The 21,697-nt window shown below is 44.9% G+C and overlaps 2 protein-coding genes across 2 annotated transcripts in view; one reads left to right on the top strand and one right to left on the bottom strand.

Annotated features, from left to right (window-relative positions):
• Window positions 1-496: 496 nt before the first annotated feature.
• Window positions 497-4,777, bottom strand: SNRPC (small nuclear ribonucleoprotein polypeptide C). The gene is made up of 6 exons (XM_061362749.1): window positions 4,748-4,777; window positions 4,548-4,616; window positions 4,024-4,132; window positions 2,581-2,670; window positions 1,910-2,014; window positions 497-867 (listed from the first exon to the last, which is right to left on the bottom strand). The coding sequence occupies exons 1-6, from the start codon at window positions 4,775-4,777 to the stop codon at window positions 743-745; spliced, it is 528 nt and encodes a 175-aa protein (XP_061218733.1). The 3' UTR covers window positions 497-742.
• A 732-nt stretch (window positions 4,778-5,509) lies between these two features.
• The window catches only part of ILRUN (inflammation and lipid regulator with UBA-like and NBR1-like domains), a 30,052-nt gene continuing 13,864 nt past the window's right edge, over window positions 5,510-21,697 (top strand). Inside the window, exons 1-2 of the mRNA XM_061363034.1 lie at window positions 5,510-5,777; window positions 19,767-19,921. Of these exons, the coding sequence (XP_061219018.1) occupies window positions 5,620-5,777; window positions 19,767-19,921 (313 nt within the window). The 5' untranslated portion in view covers window positions 5,510-5,619. The remainder of the gene's footprint in view (window positions 5,778-19,766; window positions 19,922-21,697) is intronic.

Genomic DNA, 21,697 nt, shown 5'->3' with positions numbered 1-21,697 from the left:
AGATCATGTCCCCTCATGCTAAGGAGGGAGCAGAGTGTCAGTAACTACTGACTGAACAGCTCCACTAACATAATTCTATGTGTCCACACATATGTCCCAGTAACAACTGAAAAGCAGAAATACATTTGGCAGTATCAGAACGATTACTGTCAGAAGTAGCATTTTAACAGCAGCTCTTTGCTTCCCTCAGTGGAAAATCAGCATTTTACTAAATTCCCCCTATTTTGCACTAGTGAAGTCACTTAACCTTGCAGTCTCACCAGGCAGAGATACAGCCTCAGGTCTCTTTAGGTTTTATTTTAAAACATGGGCACTTGTTTTGAAACAAGGATTCAAAATGCAGATGGCAACACATCTCTGGAGGGGTGTGACATGGAAAAGAGACCACCTAAGAACTGAGGAGGTAAAAACAGGGAAAGCTCTGCACTAAACAGGTAGGGAACAAAGAAAACCTACATCTCTTTCTGCCAGCCAGAAACACCACACACAGCAAGGCTCACATTCTCTACATGTAAACCAGCATCAATGCTTTATTGTTGTGTTTTAAGATTCGAAAGGGGGAGAGGAGAACCAAAAAGCATCCGTCCAGTGTGCAGCAGGATGTAGGCCAAACCACCTGCAAGCTGCAGCAACAGCACATCTCTTATACACACTATTTTATTACAAAAGCTTAGAGACAGAGGTCTGTGGTATTTTATCATACAGAAGATCACAATATGAAAAGGAAACTCCATTTCCACCTTTATCTGTCTGGACGGGTCATTCCTGGCCTGGTTGGCACCATCATGGGTCTGGAGGGTGGTCTCATCATTGGGGGCCCTGGCATCATTGGCATGTGTCCACCCATTGGTGGCCTCATCCCTGGAGCTACAATGGGAAAGAGAAGACGTCAGAGAAGAGCTCTTGGGAGTAGCAACTACCCAGTCATGTCGATACATGTGCAGGTTCACTCCCAACCCTCCAGGAAACTTCCACTTTACAGGTCTGGAAGCTGGATTATGTTTCCCTGAGGGGTATTAGCAAGTGGAAGAACCAGGTCCCGGCTATATGCCCACTTCTGACAATACCCACTGATAAATTATTTTCAGCCACTCAAAGGGACGTTGCATTGGATTAATCACTGAATTGGAAAGTGCATTTGGAAGCCACCGTGCTGCTTAATGATAGCAGATTATGCACGTGTTCTGTGCCTTTAGAAAAGCACTTAAAGAACAGTTTCTACCAGCAAGGCAACCACGGTAGACACTTTGCTGCTTTTAGAGCCTGTGTGTGTTCTTTTAGATTTATTCCAGTTAACTGCTTCAGTAAGATGTCCTCTTCAAATGCAGGGAAGCTCAAAAGCAGAATGGACCAAAGACATTTTTGTTTGCAGTTACTGTTCAGGAGGAAAACATGATTTCTCTAAAACACATTATCTTGAGACATTGTAAAGATTAAAATTCATTTAGTGAAGTGCAGCCCTTGTGCAAGAAAACTAAGCACTACAAACTGAATTCCTGAGCAATTACAGGCTGTACTATGCGAGGTAGAAAAGCTACACAGTTTCAGCTGTACAGGAAAACAGTCACTTTCAACAAGTCATAAAGCAACATAAATTACCAGTTGCAAGACTGCTTTATGCCTTAACACACAGAGGATAATGGATCAAATGTGTGTATATAGTACATGCAAACCGAAATACTTCTACAGCATGACACTCGGGGCTCTCCATCTATGCTGTGTCTAATATGATCTCTGAAGTAACACAAGCTAAAAACTAATGTGTCACTACAGCTAGCATCTGAACACCGCAGCTGAGGTCTTCTGACATCTCTCTATTGCCCAGTCGGACAAAAACCACAACCCAAACACCCTGCAAAACCAGAGCACACAGTACCACAGGTGGGGATTTACCGGTACCCGGACTTACCAGGTCCAACTGGCATCATTCCTGGTGGGGGTGGGCCCATCATTGGCATCATTGGTGGCCCACCCATATGAGGGGCCGGCATCATGCCGGGTCTCGGGGGGCCAGCTGAACAGATACACAGATCAGTTACACATCTGGCTGCTTTCACAGTCATCAACAACATGCAACATGAAATAGTTTAACTTCACAGGACATTTTAGTAACGGAGGTGTCTTAGGCTGTTTTACAACTGCCTGCCATCATTTTCAGATTCAACTCTGACTTCAGGTGCCAAAAAGTGAACTGGAGGAAGAGTATGCAAGCTGTTACTGCCACCTTTGCACACCTAATGCAGGTGGGTACTGCTGCCAACAGCAGGACTCTGCAGAAAGAGCTCAGCCATTTGCCAGCTGAATCACAAAAGAACATTATCAATCCTATTCTATTTCAAAAGACAAAACAAAACCAAGGCGGCACATATTTCTATTAATGTACCTAACTAAAGTACTAAAATAAGACAAAATAAAGCTTAAGACAGTTGCTGAAAGACTCCGACAAAACATTCACTTACATTTTGGTAATCACAAGCTCAAAACATCTTAGCTTGATTCCAAGCTAAAAGGACTTTACAAGTCTAAGAAACAGGCAACACTGCTGCCAGCCCTCTCGAAACCTGTGCAGCGCAGACTTACGGATGCTGGGAGGAGGTGGTATCATGGCTCCTGCAGGAGGTGGTGCCGAGAACGGGGTAGGTGGGATTTTTCCTTGCTGGAAGGCAGCCGCTACATTGGGGGGGAAAAGAAAAGAAAAAGGGGGAAAGAAAGAATCCCAGGAGAAAAGCCAGTTACTAGGCTGAGGAAGCTCCTGCGCCAATCGTCCTTCGCATGCCACGCGGTCAGAGCATACTTCACGTCATGCTGCGTGCTCAGTTGTTCTAACTCTGGAACAAATCCCTGGTTTACGCTGCGGAAACACCTGATATTCTTGAAGACAGTTATTACAGTAATTACTCCAGCTGAGACTAGACAGCTCCTTGATGGGTTTCACACACCTAACAGGAAGGCGGGTGCTACAAAAAAAATACATCTCGTGATTTTCAGCTGCAGCTTTGAACTGGAATCAGTAAAGACATGAAAATCCTAATTAGCAGTGACTCAAGTAGGTGACAAAAAGCATGAAAAATACCTTAGGTGAAAGGGAAAAGAACAAATTCAAGAGACTGGAACTGACTAGAAGAAAGGCAAAAGATGTGAAATAGAGGAGAAGGGGCACAAGGAATGAGGCTGCGCTGGGGGAGCGCAGACTGCGCATCAGGAAAAGGCTTTTGCTGAGGGTGGTCAGTCCCTGGAATGGGCTCCCCAGGGAGGTGGCCACGGCACCAAGCCTGCCAGAGTACAAGGAGCGTCTGAAGGACACTCTTTAGTCATATAGTTTAGTTTTAGGTATTCTTGTGAGAAGCAGGAAGTTGGGCTCAAAGATCCTTATGGGCCCCCTCAAACTGGGTCTCTGATTCTATAATCTAAATAAAGTTGCCATAAAGTTAACCTGGCATTTGTATTCCTTTTCATGAAGGACCATTATTCAGAGAACAAGCAAAAAGAAAAGAACCCTATAAACTGGCAGAAGAAACATTTCACACTTGATTTATATTCTTGCTTTTAACAGCAGGGGAGGGGAATCAATACCCACGGAACTGAGGGCAAGAAACTCTTTTGAAATAAAAAAGGGCAAGAGTCCACACATTTTAATGTCTGTTTTCCTATCTTTTGGATTTATTTGTGCTCTTTCTATAAACATGCTACTACCAAAGAGCAAAACCGTGTTATGTGACTTTTTAGAACACTATTAGCAGCAATAGGTAGTGTCTACTGCCCTCTCAACCACACTGAAGAGGTGCCTACTCCCAATGGCTGCTTGCCCAAGGAGCGGTGCCTGCTCCTTGGGCTGAGCCCTTGGTGTCTTTGGTGGAAGCCACACTCCAACAAGTTCAAAATTCAGGTTCTAAGGGAAGTTTTTGCGCACGATTCACAGAGCAAAGACTCACCACAAGAATCAGCACAGAAGAAAAGCAGCTAGAGGAACAACAGAGAAGGTAAAGGGGACGCAATCCATGGTTCCAGAAAGATTGGCCTTACTTGTTTTGTCAATCAGGCTCTGAGCTTGCTCCTCCATCCATTTTTGATAGTAGTCTTTCACATTCTCTTTGTGTTTTCGGCCACTGCAATGGGTTTTTCTCACGGAGGGCTGAGAAAGATCATGTAAAGCTTACACAGTAACACACAAACCCAAAGTTTACTGGGAAATGCATAACTTTAAACATACACGTTATGAACCAGGTTGGTTTTTGTGCCCAGCCAGAGGATGGGCAATGTTCAAAAACTCTACGCATAAACTCTAAGCATTGAAACTCCAATTTAAGTGAAAGAAGATGCTCTAACTGCCAGCTGCATCCTATTCACTCACTGCAGGACACACAGGCAGCCGTGACCATTGGCTGCCCCCAGATGTTGAACGCTGGTGACATCAGTCTGGCTCTTTTTAGAAGGGGCATAGGAGATAACAAGGCAGGACACCAGGTTACTTCAAGTAACCTTATATAAGGTGTCATTAAACGCTCTTGATACAACAGAGCAGTTAACACAGGCAGTGCCGTACTTACCGAGTCATGGGTGAGGTATGTATCGCAGTAATCACAATAAAACCTGAAAAGGGAAAACTCGCTATTTCGCTGTGGGGATTAAACCCCAACATCCCCCGCCACCACGGCCCGGCCCGGACCCGACAAAGCACTCCATCCTCCGCTCTTCCCAGGCCTGAACAAGAGCCGAACAAGAGCCGAACGAGAGCCGCGGGGCTCACCCCCCCTTGTCCCCGCCTGGCCCGCACCATCCCCTCAGTCCCCTCCGCGCTCACTTCGGCATGCTGCTCCCCGCGACCCGCCACCGCCGGCACCGCCAGGAAGTGACGCGATCACACAGCGACACCTTCCGTCGCTTGACCTCCGGCGGCTTCCGTAGCACCACGGCGGCTGCGCAGGGCGGGGCGGGGTCAGGACCGGGACCAGGCCGCCTGTAACGCTACGTCAGAGTGGGGCCGTGCTCGGGCGCAGCTTTCTGTTGGCGCAGCGGGCTCGCGTTAAAGCCCCAAAGGGTTTGTTTGCATCGGTTGTGCGAATCAGGCGGCGCTTCCGCCTGCAAGGCCCCGGTGCTGGCGGGGCGAGAACCGGCGCTTCTGCTGTCTCTAAGCCACCAAGCGCGCCCCGCAGCGATGGAAATGGCGGGAAAACCGTCATTGGGTTGGGGCCACCCTCGCTGCGCCGCGTTCTGCTGGCGCCACGTGACGTCACACAGCCCGCCCTCCCTCGGGCTCATTTGCATACATAAACACTCCAAATATGGACGTGAGCGTCTCGCGCGCTCCCCTGACGCAGCGCCCCCGCCCCTGCCCTTGCGGCTCTCCTTCCGCCGAGGGGGCCGGCGGCGCCGCGCGCGGGATGACGCCACCGTGCCCGGGCGCCAGCGTGCTTGCGTCACAGACCCCGTGCTCTAGCGCGGGGCGGAGCGGCGCCTGCGTAGTGGCGGCCCGCGGCTGGCGTCGCCCGCTCCCCCTCCTCCTTCCCCCCCCTTAACCCCCCCGGCGTGCCCGCTCTCCCCTCTGGCCCCATGCGGCGCTGAGGCGGCGGCGGCGGCGGCAGCGGGGTGGCCCCGGGGCGGCCGGGCCCGCCGAGCGCCATGGAGGGCATGGACGTGGATCTGGACGCGGAGCTGATGCAGAAGTTCAGCTGCCTGGGCACCACCGACAAGGACGTGCTGATCGGCGAGTTCCAGCGACTCCTCGGCTTCCAGCTCAGCCCCGCCGGCTGCGCCTTCTTCCTCGATATGACCAACTGGTGAGGCGGGCCGCGAGCGGGGCCGAGGGGGGACCTGAGGGGTGGTGGGGTCTCTGAGGCGAGCGGAGAGAGGCCGTCGGCCCTAAAGCGGCGGAGGGGAAGGGCGGGAGGGCCGCTCGCCCGGCTGGGGCTGAGAGGGGAGCCGTGGGAGGCCGCCGGCCGCGTCTGGGGGCGGCAGGGCCGTCCCGCCGCCCGCGGCGCTCCGCTGCGGGGACGGGGTGCGCGGGGGGGGGGAACTGCCGTGAAGGGGGGAAGGCGGTGTTTAGTGCGGGGCCCCTGTTCTCCTCCCCTTCCCCTCCCTTTCCCCGGGGTCGGCGATGGCGGGGCCGGCGGGGGGTGTGTGTGGTGAGGAGGCAGCTATCATGGCAGCGCGGAGGTGGAGAGGAGCCGGACAGGAGTGAGAAGGAGCCCGGGTTCGCCTCCCCAAGCAGCTCGGGGTTGTGATTTTGCCAGCTCCAGGAGCTCGTCGGTCAAAGGGCTGTGAAGCTGTTAAAGAGTGACTAATTGATAGGAAGAGGAGCATGTGATCCAGCGGACCCAGAAACTCTTAAAGGGCGCTTTCCTTGAGGAGCGGGAGGATGAGCTGAATCCTCCAGGGGTGGTTTATGATGTTCTGGACACTGAAGCAGGCTTTGGAAGGAGGGAAAACCGTGGTTTAAAGGCTCTATGGAAGTCTTAAAGCTTCCACGGTCAAGAACTTCTCGGTGAGGAGAGTTAGCTAGGTGTTTGGTTAAAAGTTAGCATCTGTTTGTAAAACAGGGGTTCTTTAAATGCTCTGGCTTTTGTTGCGTGTTGTGGCTGTGTAAAGGCTCTATGACTGCCCTAGGAAATAGAAAAAGCAGGTACAAGTTATCAGGCAAGCTGCAGCACCAGGAAAAACGTTGGAAATAGGCAGTATATAATGGTGAAGAACGGAAGCCGCGGGTGTGAGTGATGCGGTGAGCCCAGTGACACAATGTTGTGAAATTGCCACTGTCTGAATTGTGGGGTCTGACTTGTTATTGCAGTTGTATCTTTTAAACCATTTCTGATAGCATTGATGTTGGGTAGGTTTGGGTATTGTTAACAGAGATTGCTTAGCTAAGTTGTAGTTACTGTTTTTTCTTAGTGGCATAACATCAAAACCCCAGAAACCTCAGGTTTGCAACTTGAATTCCAGGTGAAGGTCTTGATATCAACAGTTGGGGGAAAGAACTTGTGTGGAGTTGTTGAACTAATAAACAGTGAGAAGACTATTTACATTTTTCCTTTCATATTTTCCTCCTTCTGCAGCTTTCTATTGAATTATATTGGTAATCTGCATCTGCAGAGGGAGTAAGGGACTAGCAGATAATACTGTGTGTGTTGTGATACAGTGCAAAAGAAGGTCTCTCTTGAGGAGTTCAGGAGTTTGCTTTGGAGAAGTGCCTCACAGCAGAGGATGCTTCATGCATGTGTGGATGAGATGAATAAAATTCCCAGCACTGTAGTGTAATACTCAGTTTTCTTTTGTAATGTTCTGGGGGACAGCAAAAAGCAGAGCTGAACTTGAAAATTACTTGTGAAGATAGTGCGTATAACTATTATTCCTGGTTTGTGCTGAAGAAGCTATTTCAGGAGTATTCACTCTCATTTCGAAGTGGCAGCATGTCGAATACAGTCTGACAACCAATGGCTTTTTAGTTGCAGTTGAAGAAAATCTGAAGTGATCAAACTGGCTTTAATTTCGCAACTTCAGTGGGTAGTTTGGTTCTAAAATCACACGTTTTCAGGTGTTTAAGTGGATAAGCCTTCTAGATGAATGGGGGTGTGTAAAAAGGAAGTCTGTCAAATTGGTGTAATATAGACAAGAGTAGATGAAAATTAGTGTCGGCTTGAGCCTGATTACTCTTAGAGGGGGCTTAAAGCCTGTGAGAGTTTAACCTTTGAGCAGCAGGGAGCAGGGCTGGGTATGCAGACAGGTGCTGCTCCGTTTGCTCATGTGTTCTTGCCAGGGCATTGCTTTCCTGACCTGTGGTAGGGTTTGTTGTGCCGGGGTTTGTACAGCTCTGCTGCTGTGTTTCTATTCAGTTCTCCCCTTCCCACCTCTTCTTGTTTGCCTCAGTGTACTAACCCTGCTCTGGGTCATTATAAAAAGGTGCAATGAAGGCACATTTTCCTTTTCTAGAGACACCTTTACCGTGTTGGGGGACCTTGTGTAATCCACAGTGCCCCAGGTGATGTTAACTAGTGGCCTATTAGGCTTGGGTTTTGGGGCCTAGAATTAGAGCTGGAATTTTCTATCACTGTTCTGTTCTACCAACAAATTGTTTCAATGAGACCTTCAGGTTGTTGGAGAGGGACTTTACACAAGGGACAGGACAAGCGGAATGGCTTTAACCTGCCGGAGAGGAGACTGAGATGAGCTCTTAGGCACAAGCTCTTCCCTGTGAGGGTGCTGAGGTGCTGGCATGGGGTGCCCAGAGAAGCTGTGGCTGCCCCATCCCTGGCAGTGCTCAAGGCCAGGTTGGACACAGGGGTTTGAAGCAAGCTGCTCTAGTGGAAGGTGTCCCTGCCTATGGCAGGGGGTTGGAGCTGGATGCACTTCAATGTCCCTTCCAACCCAAACCATTCAATGATTCTGTGAAGTCAGTTTTCCTTTTGTTAAAGGCATGGCACTTTCCTGCAGCAATGATCCCTTCACCCTCTTTCCGCATCAAGATTAATGTTCATCTGCAGGAAATGGTGAGGGAGCTCACAGCAGGGGCGACAGAAGTGCACTTACTTGGTAGATTGGGTTCTTTTTAGCCATGTCCAGGTATTGGTTAATTAACAGAGCAATAAGTAATTCTCACTAGAGGTTTTTCACACGTGTGGCAAGCTGCTCTTTGGCAGGAACTATGTAGTCTCCCAACCTGAAGCTACTTCCCTGTTTCATGCCTTTCACATACGATGTAGTAAATGATCTGAGCTGCAGTGTGTTTTGGAATAATATTCCAATAGTATTGTTAGTAATTGTGTTTATTTAATGTGAATTTGCACTTTAATATTCCTGCTGGAATAGCAGAATTAAAATAGCTCCTTCAGCCAATTTGGGGGAAAAAAATAGAGGTTGATTGTGAAGCAATAGAGATATTTGTCAGTAGCCTTGAAAAGTCTGTCCATCGCCCTTGTTCACCTGTGATTGCTCAATGTGCTTTCCAGGTTGGGATAGATTTAGGACCCTACTAAAGAACTGCCAACTAATTTTATTAGCAACATTGCAAAAATGCTTCAGGTAGGACCTCAGTTTGAGACTGTTCCTTGATCTTCCAGAAGTGCAAGTTAAACACTTGGACTTGTCTTTTTCCCCTGTTGTTTATGAATCGCTTTTCCTAGAGTTCTGCTTCTTTTTAATGGCATGTTGAGTTCTGTTTGTAGGCTGTTATAACTTCTTAGCTTTCTTTGCCCTTTCTGAGAGCACAGGCTGTTCATGCTTTAATGGCTACCCCCATTGTCCCTTTTTACTATTTATTTACTTATATTTCATTAGAAGTTGTAAGGCTTTAGAGAGAGAGGTTGAGCTTTCATGTTTTGGCCTAAAACCTAAAGCGAACTTCTCCAAAAGATGCTTTGGCACCAAGACATTTCTTCCTTGGGTGGCAAACCCCAGCAGCATAGCTGGGAGGACATTTTGCTGCCATTGCATCTGGGATAAAATTCCACCTCCATTAAATGGTATGTTTAATTAACTCTGCCTGTTCCTTTTCTCCCTCCAGATGTGAGGCTATGCAGGAGCCTGCACACTGCAGCACATCCAGCCCAGCAGGTTTGAGGGAGGGGGCTCAAAGAGTGTTTTGTGGTAAAGTTCTACCTGTTGACGACAGCTTCTCAGTGTTACGTGATAGCATGGCCAGGAGCTCGTCTGAACTTCAGTCTGGACTCAGGTTACCTACCTAAGAAACTCCTATTGAAAGCCCTTTGTGGGAATGTTTTAAAAATACAGATTGTTCAGGACAGACAGTTGGTGCTGAATGAGTCTGTGCCAAAATACTTCCTCACAGGCTTCCTAACACAACACTGGTTGTAGATCTTTGGATAGATGGCTGTAAGGGCAGAACGGGCTTCCTGAAAACACTTGCAAAACAGAGTTTCTGGAGCTCAGGCCCAGCCCTGACTGGTTTTGAGCTGTATGAACTGGTGTAAATCCAAGAGCAGAAGAAACTCTGCACAGAATGTGCATTTTATTTTTGTTGACACTCAGTTAAAGCCTATCTTGTGAATGTCATCAGATTCCTCTAAAACCAGTCTGGAAATTGTATTCTGACAAGGAAGAGGGGTTATTTTCTTTATATTCAGTTGGGGAGTACCGTAGCTTAGAGGGAGAGAGGCTGCAGCGTGAGGCTTGAAGGTTCTTCTTCTGTGAGAAACTGAATTAATTTGATTTGAAGTAGGTAGTGGTGCTGGATTTAAATCCAGGTTTCAGCACAGTTGGCTGTGAAGGGGTTCCTAGTTTGTAGATCTATTTCAGTAATTTACATGTAAATATTTCTTTATATTCTCTTTTGTTTAGAAAGCTGAGGTTTTAGTAGTCTGCTGGGTGTGATATTTAATAGAAATGTGTCACATAATGAAGGTTTCCAAGGGGGGAAAGAGGAAGGGGGTATTCTATTGTTGCAATTTTTGATCTAGCTCTTTGCTGAGAGGTCATTATTTGTAAGGTGAGAGCTCTTCTGGAGGTTCTCAGTTTTTTCATGCATTTAGAAGACTCTGCAGTTGTATCATGGTTTAACTCTGAATATTCACAAGTTTATCTCTGAAAATACAACAGATCTGCTGTAAGACCTCTTTCTATGTTGTGTAAGGTGTAGGGCATTTGAGTATGTAGGAATGAGGGGAGCTAAGGTGAGATAAGGAGTAGCTAGTGGTGATAGTGATTTTTACATTAGGAATCTGCAATTTTGGAGTGTAGCAAGGAAAATACATCCAACACTTGTGCACGTGCTTTATTGCTCTTGGAGAACAGACAGAATATTATTAACAAAGCTCAGTTGCCTTATAAATGCCTGGTTTTATCCCTGTGGGGAGGCTGTTTAAATTCTTTATATCAGATGAAGCCCTTGTATTGCCCAGAAGTGGATGTGCTTGCCTGAGAGTCTAAAGACATGTTTTAGCTTATAGGTTATTTTAATTTCTTTGACTTTAAGTGTTTGTTTTGCCTTCTAGCAAGGATTATAGGATGCTACTTTAAGTAAAACTTTGGTCTGTGGGTAAAAGCATGTCTAGTTACACTTGATATCAGTGCTGGAGTATGGGTGCTATATAATTACTTGCAGTATATTTAAGTAAGACAGAATTTAACACAACAGTCTTGGAATAATGAATTCACGTGCCTATGATGTATTTCCCACAGTGGGTAAGACTGGTTCCTGGTCTTGATTTGTAACCTTGCAGGTGTTTGCAGAGCTGCCATTTAAAAGGGAAAAAAGCATGCAGATGTCCTTCATTAACAGCTTTTATGGACTGCTTTTTAAAAGAAGCTCTCCAAGTGTGTGTCAGGAAGAACTTGGGTTTGAAATGTTCTTTATCAGTTCAGTCACGTTCAGATTACCACATGATGGGTAAAGCATTGGACCAGTGTGAGGGAAGGCAGTTCTTTGTCAACTAAAGTTGGACTGGATGATCTCTGAGGTCCCTTCCAACCTGATTAGACCTCACATATGATTTGATGATTCTTCACCTCAGTGCCCTTGGCCTTCCTGCATTTTCTGTATTGGAAGGGTTTGCTGATACAATATGCCAGGCATCTCATGGAATGGTATTGTTCCAGTCTTCAAGTAGTTGTGTGTTATATTTCAAAGATGTATGGAAAAAGCACAGATAAATACAAGGACATGCAAAGTGAGACTGTGCAGCTGTAAAGTTTTAAGCATAACCTGTCAGGGTATGAATATTGAAGTGGAATGTGGGGCCTTACCTGCACCATGAAACCTTTGATTGTGGGGTTGTATCAAAAGCCGGTTTGACTGATGACAGTGTGGCTCTACAGTGTGGTTGTTCTGGTAGAGGGGGTCACTACAACTAACTGCTGCCATTAAAATGGCTGCATTTTTATTGCAACCCTTACTTAAACACTAGCAACCTCCAATAATTTAGTTGGTATCTTAGATGAAAACAGCTTTTATATAATTCTGTAGATGAAATTGATTCCCTGGACTATGGAATGTAAACTCTTCTTTCATGTCCATATTGGCATCGTTGGTTTTGCCAAAGGAGTGATTATGTCATTGTGAGCAAGGAGCTGTGATGTGTGTCCTTACCTTAGAGAGGTTCAGCAGTTCCTGCTGGCCGCCTCTGTTTACTCTTTGTCTCAGTCTGTGGGACTCTGTGACTTCAGAGGAGAACTTTCCCACTCTTTGGTGTAGTCTCCAGCTTAGTTTTAACACACCTTTCCTTTTGAAAGAGTAGTGGGGGGAATCCTTGTGTCATGAAGGACGCAGGAAACCTGAGACCTGATCTTCCAAGTCAATCCTCCTCCTTTCCTGGAAACTTCTTTGGCTCAGCTCAGTACTCATCTAAGCATCTGTTAGGGAAGTGACAACAGTGGCTGGGAAGTCGTGTTATTTTGCTTTTCTTCCTGAATTGGGTGACAAAACAAGAGGGTCTTTTATATTCTTTATGGGTTTATGTGTCTCTGTACACAGGAAGGTTGATTTTTTTATTTTTTAAGAAACTTAGATCTTAATGTGACTCTTGAGATTAATATTTCTAGGTGGTGACCAATTGAATTGAATCTGGTGAGAAGGGGAAGGCGCTTGGTTGAAAACATCATTTGGGTTTTGAATTGCGTAGAAGGAAAGAGGGAACAACAGGATTTAAACTTAATGACATTCTTACTCCAAAACATTGATGAACCGATGTCCTTACAGGTAGAAAAGACTGTCGAAACAGGTTTAATAGTTCTTGAGGTGCTGTTTCCAGCATGTCAGAACAGGTCAGCAGTGCCTGAGCTATGGCTGCTATAAAGCACTGTGTCTGTGGGGTATCCCCAGCCTATGGTGGGGAGTAGAAAATCTGGTTTAAACTGTTCAATCTGTTGTGGTTAACTGAAAGCATAGTGGATGTCTCTTACTACATCATATAATCATATTACTTGTAAGTAAAGGTATATAATACATATAACTAATGTAGATTCTTGCATCGCTGGTGTCCACAGCTGTCTCCTGATGCTACTAAAAATAACAAAATTATAGAATTAAACAATTGGAAAACAATTTTTGGGCAGCTTTCACCTAATGCATTAAAACCCCCTTAACAATCCAGTGGTTTTGACCTGATTATTTTGACTGAAATTTAGACTTGAAACATACTGTCTTTTAACCATGGAGCACACTGTAATTGTGCTACGCTCCAAGTTACAAAACGCTTAATAAAGTGATGCATGTGAAATGGGAATGTCAGCAGACAACTGGAACAGAAGGAATTGGGTACAGTATTATTTTAGTCCAGCTAGACTGCCTTACATGCTTGAACTTGTTCTCAGACAGTTTCTGTAGCTTAATCCCCCTTTATTTTAATGCATACAATTATAGATTGGTGACATAGTTTGTACTGAGGAATTAGCAGTTGCAGAATCTCGAGTCCTGGCAGCTCTTGGTTACTTTCCATGGGAAGAGCTGTTGCCTGTGTTTGATGGCAGCAAGCAGAGAGCATCTCCTGCTGTGACATTCTCAACATATTTCACCCCACATTTAAAGCTCCTGACCACCTGCTTGAGGAGGGTTCAGCTGCTGGGGATGGTTGCATAGACTTGTGCTTATGGCAGTGTCCTATTGATTCTGTCCTGAGAACGCTTGCTGTTGTTTGGCCAAGTGCAGGCACCGTGATAACAGTCAACTGCCAGGGTGTGTGTCTGCATGTGTAGAAAAGCCTACTCAAGTTATTTCCTTTGGTTTTGGGGTGTGCTGAAAATGGTGTCTGTCTTCTGTGGCCTCCATTTCTTTGCTTGTGTAGCCCGTGCAGAGAGTACAGTATTGCTTCTAGTCACAGCAGGTTTCTGTTGTCTTCCTGGAGCATCCCACTTGTGTTTGGAACTGGCTGTTTTCAGCTAAGACAATGAAATGTTTTTCTGTGGCTTCATGTGAGAAAATACATAAGCTTTGAATTAACCACCTTTCCCCCCAACCTTTTAGCTGTGTAAGTTTAGCTTACAGGTGATCCTTTTTGGATCATCTAAGGTAGTTTCCTAACCTCATGGTTTAGCATAAGAGAGGTCAAGAATGAAGATAACAGATACGCACATTTTGCATTTTAAAATGATGTCTGTTGAAAGCTGTTCACTGATTAAAATTCCCGTCCTTCAAAACATCTTGAGACTTTCCACTTAATTGCCATGTGTCACCTCTATTGAAAAATGTTTGAATTGAAAACTCCAGGTAAAAGTGCTTCCCTGTGGTGTAACTGAGTACATCTCTTCCACCTCTTCCAGCTATCCCTAAGCCTTTGAAGGAGGCGTCCCCTGTTTCAGGAGCAGTAGGGTAGCAGGTTGAGGGGTCCCAGCCCATAGTGTTACAATGCAGTTCCCTAATAGCTGAGGTGGATAAAATCCAAATTAGAGACTAAGAAGCAAAAAGAGTGGATTTAGGATTGTCTCATTTGGATGTTCTCCATGTGCATTTTTGGTCTCTTCCACCTCTATCATGTAGAGATATTCCATTATTTAGGAGTGAGAAATTATCCATCTGCTGCACTATTTCTTTTGTACATTTCTATCTAGTTTTAACAATAGACACCTTATGAGTATTACCGTGGTTACATACTGCATTCGGAGAACAAGAGAAAGGTTGTAAAGGTTGAGAATTCAGTTAGGGAAAGAGTACACAGTGTTCTACCAAACATATTATGTTCTTGAGGTGTGATTGTACTTTTCTATTGCTGCTCAGGCTTTGCATTGCGTTTTTCCAGCAGGCTTAACACCTGGGGTGCTTTTCTCAGGTAAAATATTGCACCACATGTGAGTGCTGAGGACATACATTGAAGCCCAGGCCCTGCCTGGCTTTCCCCCCACCTCCACAGGGAGAGAGAAGTGTAACTTGGCATTCACATCTTTACAATTGCTCTGCCCAACACAGTGACTGACTCCGTTTGTCAAACTGCTTTCTACTTGACCTAATAAATGTCCTTTACTTACTGTCTGTATGTGATCTAAGGGCTACATCCTGTGTGAAGCTCTAAATCAAAGCCTAACTTAGTATTGCACTGATGAGAGTCCAGCCTTTGATTTTTCTGACAGGTCAGGGCAATGTTAGCTGGTGATAGGTGCTGTAGGAATGGGCAGGAGTTAGTAAGGGCAAAATCTGCATGGTTAACCTGTGATGTGATTGGAATTTTGACTCACAAAAATCTTTGGCTCTTTCGTCAAAGAATTTGACAGTGAATGAAAACTCACAGATTCCTATAGCTTAGTTTAAATTTTCTGGTTGAAGTTGTTGCTTTCTACTGCATATGTTATTTTGGAGTGGAGTTCTTCTGTGTCATCACATACATTGGACAACCTGCACATCATAAGGGGTTTTTGTTTCTGGAGTTCAGACCTTTGAGCTGCTGTATTGAAAACAAACCCCAAATACGGTTCCTTGTGTAAAGAACGCCAGAGGGGTGGTGGAGCGGCCTGTGGGGAGGTTACAGCCCTCCAGCTCCCTTTCCCTCTACCTATGTTGAGAGTATCTGGCAGGACTCTGATGTCCTTGTCTCATATGTATGTATTGCTTTCCATCCAAGATGTTAAACTTCTGTATGTTGAAAGAGTCTCGTGTTTTATTGGTAACAGAAGGATTAGGGATTGTGCATCTGCCTAGCTTTGCATCAGGCCGAGGTGAGTAAGTCTCAGTGCTTCCTTTGGTTCCTTCTAAAAAGGAATCTGATTCCATGAATAAAAAATATTCCCAATTACCTGTATATTGCTTTTTGTTTGCACAACAGTTGGGTTGTATAAAGAGGCTCTGGTTTGTCAACTGGTTTGGAAGAGTTTCTTCTATATTTTAATACTTCGTGGTGACCCAGTTAATCCCGAGTAATTACTATCTAAATATATTGGTTTAACATAAGAAAAGGCTGCTTGGAAAAACGCTGGGAAGGGAAAGAATGGCTCTTTGAAAACGCTTAAGAGTTGTTAAGGGACGTCTCCAGAGCTATTAGCAGAGAAGGTTTTAACTTCACTATTTTGAATTTAGCTCCTGAGGCTTGAAACAAAGCAGCAGAGGGAAGGAATTGATCTGAAAAGGAACTCGGAGTGTTTTCTCTAGCTTTGGGGTAGTCTTTTTGGAAAAGCACTTGACAGGGATGCATCATGGGATGCCCTTGGAGAGCAAGGAGTGGGATACCCGCAGTTAGACTGGATCTGGTTGATAAAATGGAGCTATAACCTTTATTTGCTGCCTTCTTCCCTCTCTTTCCAGACTCTTGCTCATGGGACTGGAATTGAGCACTGTGTTGGTTTTGAGTAGGCTCAGTGACTTCTGATTGCAGGCATTTCTCAGCAGTTTGAGCTTAAATCCTGTCAGACCTGCTCTGTCAGTGTGGCAGAGCTGCAGAGTGCTGCAGTCCAGGACTGCTCTGAAAGTGGAAAAATGGCTTAATTTAGGAAAGGTAAGAAGGGCTGACACCTGAAGGGCTGTGTTAGCAGGGGATGTACAGCCATCCCTGTAATTAGGAGAGATCAGTCATGTAAATTACACTGGCTGGATTTGACGTGCTCATTCTGAGTTTCAGGGTTGCTTGGTTTACAATAGTAATTTATCTCGTGGCAGAGAGCAGAAGGGTAGTGTGATGCAAGTCACACTGAGAGGGAATAAAAGAAAGTGGGCATGGATACGTAAGCAGAAGCCTTTCGATTAATCCCCTCCTCTCAGAGATCTAGCACTTTGTTCCTGTCCCTGTGCTCTCTGCAGCTGGTGCTATGCAATTACAGCTGGGGCACCAGGGTAAAGATCTAAGAAATAAATTATATATATTTATGTATATATATTTTTTAAAGGGAGACAAATTTGAGGTAGAGTTTGTTTGACCTTGAAGCATCTCTATGATGAATGCTTGCCTTTGCTTGTAAACTCTGCTAATGTGGTGCCTTTAGCAGGAGGGCAGTGGCAGGGGGTACTACTTACCTGCAAATAGGTTGCAAATAGTTTGCCTCTGCAAATGGTACTCATTTTCCTCAAGCAAAGTACTATCAGACTGATACTTGGTGAGGTTGGGGTAAGGGGAGGGAGCTCTGTCTCTTGAAAAGAGAGGAAACAAAGCTCGCAGCGATCTGTTGCTGGCTTTGCTAATTGTGGCAGCGTGGTGCCATGCAGCCTCTCAGTGGCTGTCTCTTAGGGTTGGCTGTGTCAAAGAACATGAACTTAAGTCATATTTGCTTTGTCATCCTGACTTGCTGCTTTCAATTTCTCTTTAGTTTCTGGAAGCTTCTTTTTAATTCTCTAGTGAGAAGGCCAAGGTACAACTGAACATAAAAAAAAGGCTCTCCCCAAAGAAAACCCACCACATGTTGATCCAAAGTGGTGGGAACAGGAAGGTGGGTTTGTGAATATCTGATCACAAAAGGGTAGCAAATCTGGTTTTCAGCATGTGTTCCTCTTTAGTTAGTTTTTAACTAGATGCTGAAGAGGACTGGAGCTGTTTCCCAATGGCGAAGCAAGCAATGAAATATGACACAGGGAGGGGAAGAGGCTTGGCACAGGGCCCGTGTGCACAAATAGCCCACTACCTTTTGAAGTGTATTTGCAGCCAAGCAAACAGTTCAGGCTGCCTTACAAAGACTTACAGTGGAAATCTTCCCCTTGGAACCTTTATTCTTTTCCCCTCTCATGTCAATAAGATGTCATTACTACTGATTCCAGAATCATAGCTCACGAGATGTTGTGGTATGTCTGAAAATACCTTTATGTAGTAGTGGATTAGGAAGAGAAAGAGCTGTATTGCTGTCTTTGGTAGCTCTTGGAATGCCTTTTGCCCTGTCTTGCTGTAATAGAGGATGACACCCCAGTGAAACCTAAACTGTAGATCGTAGTGTTTGCTGGTTGAGCGAACAGGAGTCTTTTGGCACAGCCCTGTTGGGAGTTATGTAAATCTTGGGCAGTGTATAAGCAACAGGCGGTTGGTGACATAAAAGTGAGCATTTGTCTCTATTTACTAGCTAATGTGACATGCACCCTTCCTGCAGCAGTTGCCCGAGCTGGCTGTGTTAAATATAGCCCTGACGCTCCTAAGTAAAAAAATGGCTCAAGCTGAATAATGGTTTCTGGTCTGAAATTCATTATTCTAAACATAGAAATCTTACATGGTGGCTCTTTTGTCTCCCCTTCATATCAAAGTCTGTTCCGTGGTGATGGTGAAAGGTCTCGGCGTAAAGCTTAGCTTGCTGAATTTGCTGATCAGTTGTTGTGGCCACATTGTACAGGATATTCCTCCAGTGTCTCCTAATGCTTTGGTTGGATGCTGGGAGACTTTAGCAGGATGTCAGGAACTCCTGTGGTTAATACAGCATCATTATCTTGTGTCACTCTGATGGATCACCCGACTGGTGCGTGTGTTGTTTAGGTTCTCTCCCACGTGCCTCTATAGCAGAACTGCCTAATTGGGCTATTGCCCTCTCTGCCCCAAGCTCCAGTGCTATTAGCTGCCACATTATCGGTCCCCTGTGACAAGGAAGCAGTGATACTTCACCCATGCAGTTCTGATTTTATTCCCCTCCCTCCCTGAACACTGTAGAGATTGAACAGGAGGCAGTTTCTTTGCTCACTGTTTTGAGTCTCTTTCCAGCTGGCAAGCACTCCAAAAAGCCCTTTGTTTGCTCTTTCTCAGGGTCACACTGCAAATGCTTCTCTTGCTTTCACCTTGGCTTTCTGGCTTTGATTTATACACGTGACTCCCTGACACACAATGCAAACCCTCAATATAGCACTCTACCCATCTAGTGCAGCTTCTGACTGATCTTCTGCATGGTTTGGATTAGGTGACACTTCCCAGTTCTTGAAAATTTGGGGTTTTGGGGCTTTTTTTATCCTGCTCAAAAAAGCAACACAGAATTTGGTAATCATGAATAAAAAACAGTGTCTCTGTCCATTGCATTGGGTGAGATTTTACTCCTCTCCATTCTTACAGCACCTAGTCACAACATGTAAATGAGGACCACAGCCTCACAGACATGAGGAATTGCATGACTTGCCAAACACATAATAACTTAATAGTATATCATGGAATGGCAGCTAAGACTCATGAATCCTCTTCCTGTTGGACTATTCCTCTTCTCAAATGAATGATCACATGAGTGTCCTTAATATAACACAGACTTCCACTGTCATTTGTCTTTGTTAAGTAAGAACTTGTGACTCAGAGGGTTTATAAGTTCCTTTCAGTTGTGACTGTTCAGAGCTGAGCAGGCACCTTAATGATTAACAAGTAGTCTTGAAGTACTTGTGGCTCATACAGGAGAGTATGTTTCAAAAGCAGCAAGGCTTGAGTTATTACCCATAGCTACTGATTCCCTTTGGCCCTGAGAGGTATGATAAAAGCATTCTTTGTGTTTTGCTCATCTAGTGCTCTTTTTGGGCTTTTTGTGCTAAAATAAATTGAAGAGATTCAGTCCTTTTGAAATTAGCACAGGAAACAAGGCTGATAGAAAGAAACTGCCCTGTTTATGTGCTGCTGCAGAGTACTTTCCTTGGTGTCTCTTGAACTTTTCTGCAGATTTCATAAAGAGCTAATGGGATAGAGGTTTCCAAGGCTGGTAAGTTCCAAAATTTCCAGTGCCAATAAGAAGCAGATTAGAAAAGTGGTCTAAAATAGTGTCCCTGGCAAATAAAATGCTATATTTTGAGCTCTCTTATCTTTGAGAATTCATGTGTGATAGAGCTTTAAAAAGCGATGACAAGCAGAGCTAATACAGATTGGATAATATTTTTGCTTAACTGTTTAGGATGACATACCTGAACCTGTTAAGACAACCTGACCCTCCTGTGCTTCAGGTTGTAAATCTGCTTTTTTGCTTTCTAGGAATCTACAAGCCGCCATTGGAGCCTACTATGATTTTGAGAGTCCAAATATCAATGTACCCTCCATGTCCTTTGTTGAAGATGTAACCATAGGTGAAGGAGAGTCCATCCCTCCTGATACCCAGTTTACGAAAACATGGAGGATACAAAACACAGGTAAGGCTTTTAGATTGTAGCAAACCTATGTAGTGTGCGTTAAGTTGGCAGAACTAATGGAAGAGATGCTGGCTTAAGGCAGGAGGTTTGTGTGCACTTAACTTGGAACAGAGCCACCCTGTCACAGGAGAAGGTAGCTGCCAACCTATGTGGTATCCCTTCCTAGACTCGCACAGCCGTTCTGTGGTGAGGTGTGCAGCTCAGTTCACCAGTGCTGTTCCTCAGGCCACCATGCAGAAACTCTGTGAACTTCTAGATAAAAACAAATTGAAGTGCAAGTCATTGGGTGGGCCTCCCACACCCTTTTTGGCCTCTCACTCATATTCATCCTCTACTTTGTAATTGGCCTTCCACCCATTTTCAGCCATTTCTCTGACATCTCTGTCATTGGGTTGTTCTGCTCTCTACATCACTGTGTTCTCTGTGGTGGCGGTGATGCAGTGGTCTACCTCTGAGAAGATGTAGTGACACAAGGGTCATGTGGCAGATACCGTTTCCTTTTGAAATCTTTCTTGGCAACATTGCTTGTCCATGCTCTCAGAGACCACAGTCCAGCCTAAGTCAAACAGTGACTGTGACCCAGGAAGTGGGATGAGGCAGAATACATTCTCAGTGCTTGATCTATTGGGATGTGGTCAGAGAGAAAGATGGGATCCATGGATGTAAAGCAGAATAGCTTGTCCTCAAGTGTTACAATGACAGGACGTTGCTTGGATGTTTAAGCTGTGTGTCTGAAATTAATTGACATGCTTGCACTTTTGTGAAGAATGATAGCACAACAAGGGATAATAATCATGAATCATCATGAGTAAAGTTCAGCTGTGTTAGTATTTCTGCTTGTTGATAACTGCAGTACTCAAGTGCTGGACAGATTTGTGCTGAATATCAACGTATAACAGGGACTGAAACCATATGAAAAATCTAGGAGTGTTTCATCAAGAAGCAAGAGGTGCAAAGAGGGTCTGTGTGTGTTTAAGAACACTAAGTTATAGAGACTGTATTCTAGAGAAAGGGTTTAATGATTTCAGTTGACTTTTTCTGCCTCCATTTGTTTGACATGGCACAATGGGAAGGTGACACATGTAGCTTGCTTAACTCCAGTAATGTTAAGAAAATGCCAGTCAGTTTCTCACAGCTGTCTCAAATACAAATGTAGTAAGTTTGACAGGTCTTGTTTCTCCTCTTAGTATCTTCATTAGCGTGTGTTATGACTACAGCCATACCTGCTTCTTTCAGACTGCTTTCTCTCTTTTTCCTCTGATGTACTCTTTACTACATGCAAATTCAGCCTTCATTTAACATCCTAGTTCAGGCAGTGTTTCATTGTTCCTGGATTGACCTGCTGAAATCCATGGGCCTGCTAAAAGGAGGAAAGGGAGTTAATCTTGACATACGAGTTCCTGGCAGGGCCAGCATTTGTTTTGGCTTCTGTGTGTTAAAGCCTGACTTCTTAAAATGTACATCTATACTCTTAACAGTGGTGCTGGAGGCCAGATCTTGTTAAAACCATGCTGTTGAGGCATGTTTTAGTTAAATGCAACTTCACAAACTGCGTTATGACTGCAGTTTAAGGTGAACTGTAGCATTTTAAAACCAGTTTTTGGTTTAATTAAGGTATGGTATCAAAGAGCTATAGCGTTTCCAGATGATATCTGCTTGTTAGGTGGATAACTGAAGCAAAGCCAAGGTTTTTAACAGCTCTGCAGGAACCTTTGATTAAATGACTTCAGTTTTAGAACACAAAATACCTGAGGCATGTGTCACCGAAGCGTTCGG

Source organism: Neopsephotus bourkii, unplaced genomic scaffold, assembly GCF_033783945.1.
Source record: "Neopsephotus bourkii isolate Nb327-2 ecotype Australia unplaced genomic scaffold, CSIRO-AGI_Nbou_v1 NB_1139, whole genome shotgun sequence".
NCBI lineage: Eukaryota > Metazoa > Chordata > Aves > Psittaciformes > Psittacidae > Neopsephotus > Neopsephotus bourkii.
Note: the sequence above shows the minus strand (reverse complement) of the source record. Positions and strands in the feature narration are given on the sequence as shown.